Genomic DNA, 11,075 nt, shown 5'->3' with positions numbered 1-11,075 from the left:
ATTTTAGCATCTCTTTGCTTTAGTTTTCTGAGCTTCAGTGTTTCTGTAAAAATGGATGATAATGCCAACCTAGTAAAATTAGAGATGGTGAATGTACAAGACAGAGCCCAACATGTATTAGGTGCTCAATAAATTATACCTACTATTGAGATCAGAAGATGTGGTCATTATGAGCTCTTGAAGTATACAGTTAATTTTTACAAGCAAGAGGCAAAACAAAAGCATAGAAGAAGCACCAAAGAGAGTCCCAAATTCTGTTGCACACACACATACAACTCAAACAGCAGTTGTTGTTAAGTGCTGTCGAGTCGATTCCAACCTATAATGATCTTGTATAGCGTTTCCTAGGAGCAGCTGGTGAGATTGAACCACAGATCTTGTGGGGAAGGCCCCTCCCTCTCACCTCTGGCTATCAGGGTAAATGCCATCAATGGGAGAGATGGAGCCCCTTTCTCTTCCAGTCCCTGATTTGGGGAGAAAGACAGCATGGCCCAGAGGGTTGGGCAGTGCACGTGGAATCAGCAGCTCTGAGATGGACAGGGCTCAGTCTCTTGCTCCAGTGAGTCCTCCACAAGGGAAAGGGACACCCCACCTGGGAGCCTCAGTGTCTTTATCTGTAACATCTGGAAACTCAGGATAAAGCTGTCTTCCCTGCCTAAGTCCAGGGATGTGGGGAATCTCAGGTGCTGTGTCTGGGAGGGAATCTGACCTTTTCCACGTAAGCTGCCCATACGCTCTAACCCAGCAGTGTCACTCCCGGTGGACATCCCAGCGTGAGTAGGACAATCAGGTGCAGGTCATCTCTGATGCCTGTGTACCCATCCACAGGAGACTGGAAACTAAGGGATGGTGTTTCCTTATGATGAGGTGTTCTGCAGGCCTTAAAATCAGAGGAGAAGCTCTGGCTGAGGCTGAGAGAGGTGTCCAGCCACCTGTGGATTGGAGTGTGAGAGGCCTTCTCAACCTCTGAGGAAATGATGAAATGTAACAATGCTGGCTCCTGCTCACGGCTTCAGTTCAAGAAGCTTCTAGTCAGTGTGTGCTGTGTGCAGGGCTCATCCATGGACCGAGTGTCCAATGTCAGAGCAGCCAGGAGCCTGTCCTGGAAGCAGATCTAGGTTACCATCCAGACCCCATCACTAACTCACAGTGTGACCATGGGCTGGGCCCAGTTTTTTCCTGGTTTCAGGTGTCCCAGGAGTGAGTGGGGTCTGAGCTGCATGGTGTCTACAGGACTTTGGGGTCTGATTTTCCACATCTAGGAGTTGGATAGAGGATCATGGGCCTCTGGCAGACACCCAAAAGGGGCATCCTCTTTGCTGCTTCAACCAGGTAACTAAGCTATGTGGGGAGGTTCACCTACGTGGAGAGGTTCATCCCTGGAGTGAGGGACCTCCTAAGGTGGAGCTGTCTGCCCTGAATCATGTAGGTTATCTTACCAGATCCCACAGCAGAGCCGGTCCTCTGGGCATCTCCCCCAACAGGGCTCTCAGATCAGCTCCCTGTAGGACTTTTTGCTCAGTGTGTTGTATCTGAAGACAAATAAACTCACACACCCTCTCAGTCCTGCACTGACCTTCTCCTCATTGGGGAAGAGAATGGAAACGTCATGGGGAAGAGCTTGTGCCCACTTGTTCATTGCTGTTTTCAACCCCTAAGAGCAGATCCAGGCACACAGTAGGCCCTCAGAAATTATATGTCCAATAAGAGGAGACATGGCCATGGTGCAGGGAAAACTCTGGGGCAGGAGGTGAATGGGATGACACCCACATGTTCAGTTTCCTCCTCTGTGAGGACCACACTGGACAAGGCTCAGCTTTGGAGCAGGTGACTAGGTTTGCAGACTTTTCTCCCTGTGTCATCAGGGGCCTTAAGCAATCTGCATGTCCTCTAGGCTTCAACTCCCTGGTCTGTAAAGGGGCTGGATGGTGACCAGGAATGTAATCCCTCACCTCTGATACTAAGTTGTTGCTCAACTGAGCTATTGTCACACAAGGGGTGGGAGGCCCCGTCGCTACTCACCACTCACAGTGACCCGAGTCCCAGCACCAGACTTAAACTCCGTATCAGGGGTCCCTTTCTTGAACTTCACACAATAGTAGGTGTTGGTGTCAGCCAGGGTGATCTTACTGATGCTGATGGAAAAGTCCATGTTGTTTCTTTGTGTGATATCTGTGCCATTTCTTACTCGGGGGTAGAGAGGTAAGTGGTCGTGGGTTCCTTTGAAATTGTAGATTAGCTGCCGATCTGGTCCAGTACCCCTGAACCAGTTAATGGGCCCCAAGGGTTGCAGAGAGGTGACTGTGCAGGGCAGAATGGCCGTCTCTCCAGCTGTTGCCGACACCATCTCAGGTTGAATCACCTGCAGCTCCTCCTGCTCACCTGTCACCCCTGCAGGGAACATAGGGCCATTATTCACCCCATAGGATTCTGTTTTCTCAAGTGTGTATCAGCAACAACTTCCACTCTCTGATGCAAACCATGACACAGCCTTGTGCTCAGCACGATCCACACCCATCTCATTGACTCCTCACCACTGCCACCACACTGACACTGGATGACAAATGGGGAAACAGAGGCAGAATGTGGTATGCACCCAGTCTGAGGGGAGTTCTGAACCTTCTCTGGAAGAGCCATGTGGGAGCTGGGCTCTCAGACTCAAACCTGGATTGAGCAGGAGGAGAGGGGCCTGCTGTTCCTGACAGAGGACCCGGCCTGGGACAAGGCTCAGGCGTGGGGCAGCGTGCGTGCGTGTGGTTCAGAAAGGAGCCTCGGTTCTGTTTACAGCTGACCAGGAGCAGCCCCAGCCGGAGCTGTACTCAGTGGTCTGTGTTCCCAGGTTGTGGAGCAGAGGAAATATACAGGGTGTGAAGTGGAAGGCCTTGGGTGTGACCCTGGACATCACTGAGGTGTATGAGGGGATGCTCATGAGGGAGCCCTACAAACTGCTTTACTGTGGGTGGTTCCTTTGTTACTGCTGAGTCTTAATTTCTTCTTCTGTCGACTAGTTACTGTGACTCCATCTGGAATCTCTGTGAGGGTTCAGTACATCATTGGTAGAGACTGTGTCAAAAAGAAGAGATTGGCCTTTGGAGTCACCAGATCTGGTTGGAAACCTGGCTGGACCCTTCTCCATGTGTGACTCTGGAGATGGTATAGCACCCCACCCTCTGCCCTGTTCTGAAAGGAAAATGAGGTCACACATAGACGTCACTGAGTTCCTGGCTGGCAACAAGGAGCTCATTATTGACACGATGTGAGCAGTGATGGAGTGCGGAAGGGGCCACTGCTCAAATGCCTCCCCAAACTGCTGATTCCCCTATAGACCTGGTCACTGCTAAAAAGGGGCACATGGTAGTCCAGGATATAGGGTTCCAAGGAGGAAGGAGCCAGAAGCCCTAATCAAAAGCCACTTGGAGAACAGGAGTCAGGAGCCTGGTAGAGCAGTTGTTGGGTGGACAAGGGGAGACCAGAGGCATGAAGATGAATGGGCAGAAGGACTTTACTATAAGACATTCAGGCACCATGGAGAACAACCCAGGGCCAGATTGTGAACAATTTGGAGAGGAGAGGAGAGGAAATACAAAGATACAGACCACAGTGCCCTGGGAGACACAAAGTTGTTGTTTTTGTTGCCAGGTGTCTTCAGGTCTGTTCCAACTCATAGCAACCCTATGCACACCAGAACAAAACACTGCCCAGTTCTGAGCCAACCTCACAATTGTTGCTACACTTGAGTCCATTGATGCTGCCACTTTGCCAATCCATCTTCCTGCGTGTCTTCCTCTTTGTCTCTGACCCTCCACCTTACCAAACATGAGATCCTTCTCCAGTGACTGGTCTCTCTTGACAATCTGTATGAGTCAAACGTATGAGAGAGGAAGTCTGGCCTTCCTGGCCTCCAAGGAGCACTCTGGCTGTATACTTCTTCCAACACAGATCTATTTGTTCTTTTGGAAGTCTATGGTACTTTCAATATTCTCCCCCAATACCATAACGCAAATGCCTCATATTTTCTACAATCTTCCTTGTTCTCTGTCCAAACTTTCACATGTTTATAAGGTTATTGAAAATACCACGGCTTGAGTCAGGCACACCTTAGTCCTCAAATTGACATCTTTGCTCTTCAACACTTTAAAAAGATCTTGTGCAGAAGATTTGCCTAATACAATATGTCGCTTGATTTCTTGACTGCTGCTTCCATGAGTGTTGATGGTTGATCTGAGCCAAATGATGTCTTTGACAGCTCCAATCTTTTCTCCATTGATAAGAATGTTGTTTATAGGTCCAGTGGTGAAGATTTTAGTTTTCTTTACAGTGAGCCACATGGCAGGGACAATTCATGGAATTTCAGCACTGAAGATGGAACTGATTGGAAATTCTGCTTAGAGAACCTCAGGCTCTGAGGACAGTGGACAGTGAGGACACGGGTTCCCCTCTCAGCCAACTCATCATCCATAATGTGGGGCATGGGCATCTACTTCAAGGACAATCCTAAAGACTGTATGTCCCAGTCATACACAGTACCTGTCACATAGGTGGTGCTACCCAAATTCTGCTCCAGCCCCATCATTATCATCACATAGACACATGACTCATATTTGATTTTTTCGTGAGGTGCACAAGAGACTCTTCCTAACCCCTGGCCTGGAACAGTGTCTGACACAACAGTGGGAAAAACCATGAAGTTTTTAAATTGATTTGAACTCATGGCGACCCTGAATGTCTCATAATACACCCTGCCTTTAATGGGCTTTAAGGCAATGACTTTTTTTTTTTTCTTTTTTTTGCATCGTATGTTCTCTGTTTATTTATTTTGTTTTCTTCTTATTGTGAACTGAGTGATAGTTTACATGGAAGAACAAAGGCTTTACACCATTATTTCATTGCAAAGATTAAAGTCTTCTCCATGCATCATCATTCAACAATATTTGCTTCTATTCCCTCTGGTTTTTTTTTGGGTGGTGGTGGTGGTCGGGAGGACGTGTGTGTACAAAAACACTCAGGAATATATAATAATTTAAAAACCAAAGGGCACATTCTGTGATTCTGCCTACTGGTCGCCAGCACTCAGTCCCTCTCTTTCCATGAGTCTAGAGTCCTCAACTGCTCCTTCTCTCCATGTCCTCATCTCTGCCTCCATCTCTGGTGTTGCTGCTTCTCTGGAGAGGGTCCCACATTTCACTTGTGCACATCTCTCTTGATGGTCCTAGGCTCTTCTGTTCCCAGAATATAAGATTAACTACTCCCCCCCTTTATGTTACAAATCTTCTACCTCTACTGTTGTGACTATCACAATTCATCATGTTAACAATTACTCACTATGGAATCATAAGAATCTTTTCCCCATCTCTTTTTACCAGACCCATCTAGACAAGATAAAAACCATTCAGTGGGGACTCTGTCTACCCCACAAACTCTTAAACTAGACTCCCTCTTGTAAGCCAGTCACTTCGTGTTTTTATAGCCCCCTCAATTTAGGTAGCCATTGTCCAAGTTTCCCTTCCCTATCTACAATGTAAACATAGGGACTAGGTTTAATACTTGATGTGTAGACTCCTTCCCTCTCAGTTGGTATTTTGAGTTACTACATCCATAAGTATATGTTAAGTTCATCAAACTGCAGCAATTTACTCTCATTTCCTTTATCAAAAAATTTTTTTTATATCTTCCTCTAGACGAGTTCTGATTATCAAGCTTTCAAGGCTAGGTCAAATGGGTATTTTGTTTAAGTCTGGGCATTCTTGTGCATCTCCAATCACTTCATATCAGCTGGATTCTTCACTCTCAGCTCTAGCCCTCTGTGGCTATGTTCTTGTGCATGGGTTCAGGAGTCCCCAGGTCTCACCACACTTAGGACCAACTAGCCCTTTCTCTTCTCTCTCTCATCTCCAGGAAAATGGGAGTCTATGGAACATGGTTGAACTCAGCCCATTTCTTCACTGATGTCAAGGCTATGACTTTTGGGAAACAGATCACAATACCTTTCTTTAGAGCTGCCTCTGGGTGAGTGCAAATGACTCTCCTTTCAGCTAGTTGTAGAGTGTGGTTTCATTGTTTGTATGATCCAGGAACATCAGACACACATATGAGACCCGCAGTAGAGGAGCTGCACGTGAATGATAGAAAGGCCATTGTGGTTGAAGCTCATGGAGGAAGGGCGGTGTGTGTGATATGAGAATAGGTTGGTGAGGCCACGATGGCTCCACACTGCACAGGCCATGATTCAGACTTAGATCTTTCTCTAAGTGTAAAAGAAACCACTGGTAGGTTCTGAGCAGGACCTGAGATGAGTTGTTCACTGCAACTTCTGTGGGATGAAGAGACTGAAGGGATAAGGGTGGAAACAGAAGAGCCAGGGATGAGGATGACACAGCCTTCAGAGGCCAGCCTGGTGTCAACTCTTAGTTCTGTATTTACAAGTGGTGGGACAAGTCACCTCTCTGAGCCTCCATTTCTTCGTCTGTCTGATGGGTCTTACAATTGTTTCCATCTCAGAGCTGTGATGAGAATTCCCTGAGACAGTGCAAAGTGTAGTGATCCAGCACATGGGCTCTGTATTCGATGAACAAGATCCTCTTTGGTTTGAGTTTAATTTGTTGAGTTGATAATTGTGATCAAAGTGATCATAATAAGGCTACCAAATGGCTAACAGCAAAGCAGTTTTAACTCTCACTAGCTGTGTGGCTTAAGAAAAGATCCAGGAGAATCTTCAGTTTCTTTCTCTGTAAAATGGGACAAAGGACTTCACAACTACTGTCCAGCACAGCCCAGTTTAGAAATCCTTGGCCTGAACCACAGGTGGCTTACTATTGCTCCCAGGCCTGCCACAGCTCTGCTGGGTGAGAGTGGTCAATCCCTTCCTCTCTCTAGGCCTTGTTTTCTTGGCTATGTGATGTGGGGGCAAGATGATAGGAGGGCCTTTCTCAGGCATTGAAGTGGATCCCTTTAACAAATGGAAATTTATTCTCTCACCATTTAGGAGACTAGAATTCTAAATCAAGAACCATTGCTCTAGGGAAATGCCTTTTTTCTTCTTTCAGCGTCTGTAAACCCAGCATTTCTTGAAACTCTCCATGTGTCTTGGCATCAGATTTTTCCTTCTGCAGTGGATAACGAGCTGAGCTGCTAACTACAAGGTCAGTGATTCGAATCTATCAGCTGCTTCAAGTTCAAAGATGAGGCTTTCTACTCCTGTAAAGATTTACAGCCTTGGAAACATTATACAGGGTGGTTGTGAGTCAGAACTGACTCCATGGCACATAACCATCACCAACAGGGTTCCTGGGCAGGGACCCAGGGTTCAAAGGACAAATTCCACTCCTGGCTCTTCTTCCAGTGGCAGTAGATCCCTCTTTGTTCATTTCTCTCTCCTTTTATATCTCAAAAGAGATTGACCCAAGATCCAACCTAATCCTGACCTCAATATTGTCATAGAATTGAAGATCTATAACACATAGAATAATTACATCAGATCAGTGCTGATCAGATCACACAATGAGGTAGGTGATTACCTTCTATTAGATCTCATCATAGGAAGTATTGTGTCTTAACTGCTAAACTACTGAGAATCTTGGCCCAGACAAGTTGACCCAAAACCTTAACTATCACAGTCCACCCCTTGTCACCTTGGCACCTGTACATATCTCCTCAAGCTATACATAATCTCCGTATAAAGATAAACTCATACTTGCACCTAGCATGATGTAACTAACACACATACATGAAAACTCACTAACCCATCATATTATCCCCAACTTCTTCCAAGTCCAAATTCCAACATGGACCAAATTTCCTCTTCATCTGTGACTAGAATAAAAACTATCTATCTGCTTCTAAATACAATGGTGGAACAGACTAAAGGCAGGCATTTTCATTACAAATGCGATCAATCTGAGGGAAAGAAGAGATAACAGGGACCAAGCAAACTGAAATTGCAGCAGAAACATTTACATTAGCTCTCAAGAGTTGAAGAAAGGAATCCACTCTTCTCTGAGACACTCTTGGAAATGGCTTCACCCTTCAGACTCCAGGTCTTGGTTATACACTCTGGATTCTCAATAGAGGTCCCCTCAACCCTGGGCTTCCACTCAGTCTTCCAGGGCTACAGGAGAGGCAACTCTACACCTTCATCTTTGGGAAGCCCCATTTTCCAAGTCCATCTGAATGATGACCCTGGCCCCTAGCCCCTGTCAGGACCTGTTCTGCCCACACAAGCATGGCAGCCCTCAGCTTTGGGTGATAGATAGCTCCATCTTCATGGCAGCTCCACATTCTGGAACTAAGTTGGAAAAGAACATCTAACTCATTGAAACTTATAAAACAATGGCCCCACCATTACAATCCCAGAGGTCATGGCTTAACCCTTTGACAGTTAGAGGTCATGGCCCTATGTTTTGAGACCAAGCAGCTCTGCATCCATGCTCATCATTTATTTAGCTTCTTTCCTTGATTTCTAGAAGGGGGCAGCCTGTCTTTTGCTCTACTTGAGCAAGTATTACAGAGTTCTTTAACTCTACTGTTAAATGCCTACTAGTAAGCATTAGCTTACTGAACAGCATCCAGAATCTTCTGAGGGGAAATTTCCACCTGAAAGGACAAGAAGACTAACCTGCCATGGCCAGAAGAACAGAAGATACTTCCTGAAAGAAAGACTGACAAGAAAAACACAAAACAATACAGGCAGACTGATTACTACAAGAACAAACAAGTGTCTTCCCCAGGAGACATCAAGGCAAGTGGTCGGGTCCCCCTCAGGCCAAACCCCCTTTTAAGACTAAGACTCAATGTGAATACATGCTCTGATAGGGGTGTATGTTCATCACTGATAAAAGGTAGTGAGGGAAAAGTAGCAAAGAAGCTACAAGCTGAGCCCTACAACACTCAATAGACTCCTGTGAACTCGGATGGAGACCTGGTTGACCAGCAGTGTGGCAAGTCCAGGGGATTCTTGGACTCAGAGTTAACAACATAGCCACAGAGGACTAGAGTGGAGAGTGAAAAGTCCAGCTGTTAAGAAGAGAGGGCACATGCAGAAATATACCCACACTTGTAGATAATACCCACTTGACCTGACTTTAATGACTGGATGATCAAAGCTCAACTAGAAGAAGAAAGAAGAGGTAAAAAAGAATAATCTGATACAATTTGATGAACTTGACATACACCTACGGAAGTAATTGCTCAAAAGAGAAAACAATTCTTCACAGCGAGGATCATCCCCACCCCTCCGCACGGAGAGGACAGGGATGGGCAACTTGAACATTGACTACCCAGAATGGGTGGGGCTACAGAAGCAAGAAGTGACTGGCTTACAAGCTTTCAAGAGGGAACCTAAATCCAGAGGGCATGGAGCAAGTTAGAGTCTCCACTGAGTAGTATCCATTTTGTCTAGTTGGAGCTGATGAAAGGAGATGTGGATAGGTTTCTAGCAATACAATAGCGGATATATGTTATCAGTACTGATTGTAAGGGCTGCAAATGTAAAGGTAGATTTTTTTTGGCAAAGGAGAGGGGAGTGATTAAGTTTGCAGCCTAGGAGCGGAGGTCTCTGGGACCATCAAGGGAGAAGAATGGAGAACGAAACCATACCCAGAGAAGCAGTGATGCCAGCGATGGAGGCAGAAACAATGACGTGGGGAGATGGAGCAGCTGGGATTTTGGACCTGGAGACGAAGAGGGGCTGTGTGTGGATAGGGGGCAGGCTTGTAGGGTATACCCTTTGGTTGGTGGATAATGCATGGAGGGGATTGTAAACATGGCAAGGAAACGATATACGATGGGATCAATGTGAAGCAAATGTCTTCCTATGAAAACTATCACATAATTCACAATAAAGCATTAAATTAAAAAAATAAAAAAGAGATTGACTCAAGATATGACCTAATCATGTAGTTGCATCCAACTTCATTAACATCTGTGTTGTGGTTGTTGGTAGGTGTCATGGAATCAGTTCCTACTTTTATTGACTTTGTGCTTAACAGAATGAAACATTGCCCTGTCCTGAACCATCCTCACAATTATTATGTTTGAGCCCAGTGTTGCTGCCACTGTCAGTTCATTCTCTTTAAGGTCTTTCTCTTTTTCCCTGACCCTTCACTTTTCTAAGTATGATGTCCTTCTCCAGGGACTGGTCTATCCAGACAAAGAACTTCGGATTATTTGCTCAGCATACTGGTTGAATAGAGTGAGAGGATACATCCTGGCACACATCTTTCCTGATTGTAAACTATTATCTTAAACCAGCATTCCCTTATTCTGTTCCAATGACTGTTTCTTGGTATATGTACAGGTTCCTAATGAGCACAATTATGTGTTCTGAAATTCTTTTCAATGTTATCCATTGTTTGTTATGATCAACACAGTTTTTGCATTAGTCAATAAAGCATAAGTAAACATCCATCTGGTTTCTCTGCTTTCAGTCCAGATTAATCAGTTATCAACAACTATATCCCTCCTTCTACTTCCTCTTCTGTATCTAGTATGTATTTCTGGCAGCTCCCTGTTCAAGTAATGCTGCAGTAATTTTTTAATTATCTTCAGCAAAATTTTACTTGCATGCAAAATTAATGATATCATTCAATGATTTCTGTATTAACTTGGGTTACCTTTTTTTTGGAATGGGCACAAATATGGATCTTTTCCAATTGGTTGGCCAAGTAACCGTCTTCCAAATTTCTTGGCATAGACCAGTGAGGTCCTACCTCTCGCTCTGCATCAGTTTACTTTTCAATTTGTATTTCATCAATTCCTGGAACCATGTTCTATCCTATACCTTCAGTGCAATTTGGGCTTTTCCCTTCAATACCATCAGTTCTTGATCATGTGCTACTTCTTGAAATGGTTGAACACTGACCAATTATTTTTGACATAGTAACTCAATGTATTTCTTTGATGCTTTCTGCATCATTCAATATTTTGTTCTTGAATTTACTTGTCAGTTCTTTCAGCTTGAGAAATGCTGAGTCTGTTCTTCCCTTTTAGTTTTCTAACTCTAGGTCTTTGCAAATTTTACTGGTTATTATATGTGACTGTGACTTCTCAAGCTGCCCTTTGAAATTTTCTCCTCAACTTTT

General features: G+C 45.0%; 1 protein-coding gene across 1 annotated transcript in view; it reads right to left on the bottom strand.

The window, feature by feature from the left end:
• Window positions 1-2,014: 2,014 nt before the first annotated feature.
• The window catches only part of LOC102824683, a 33,920-nt gene continuing 24,859 nt past the window's right edge, over window positions 2,015-11,075 (bottom strand). Inside the window, exon 5 of the mRNA XM_006874867.1 lies at window positions 2,015-2,391. Within this exon, the coding sequence (XP_006874929.1) occupies window positions 2,015-2,391 (377 nt within the window). The remainder of the gene's footprint in view (window positions 2,392-11,075) is intronic.

This window comes from Chrysochloris asiatica, unplaced genomic scaffold, assembly GCF_000296735.1.
Source record: "Chrysochloris asiatica unplaced genomic scaffold, ChrAsi1.0 scaffold00304, whole genome shotgun sequence".
Lineage (NCBI taxonomy): Eukaryota > Metazoa > Chordata > Mammalia > Afrosoricida > Chrysochloridae > Chrysochloris > Chrysochloris asiatica.
Note: the sequence above shows the minus strand (reverse complement) of the source record. Positions and strands in the feature narration are given on the sequence as shown.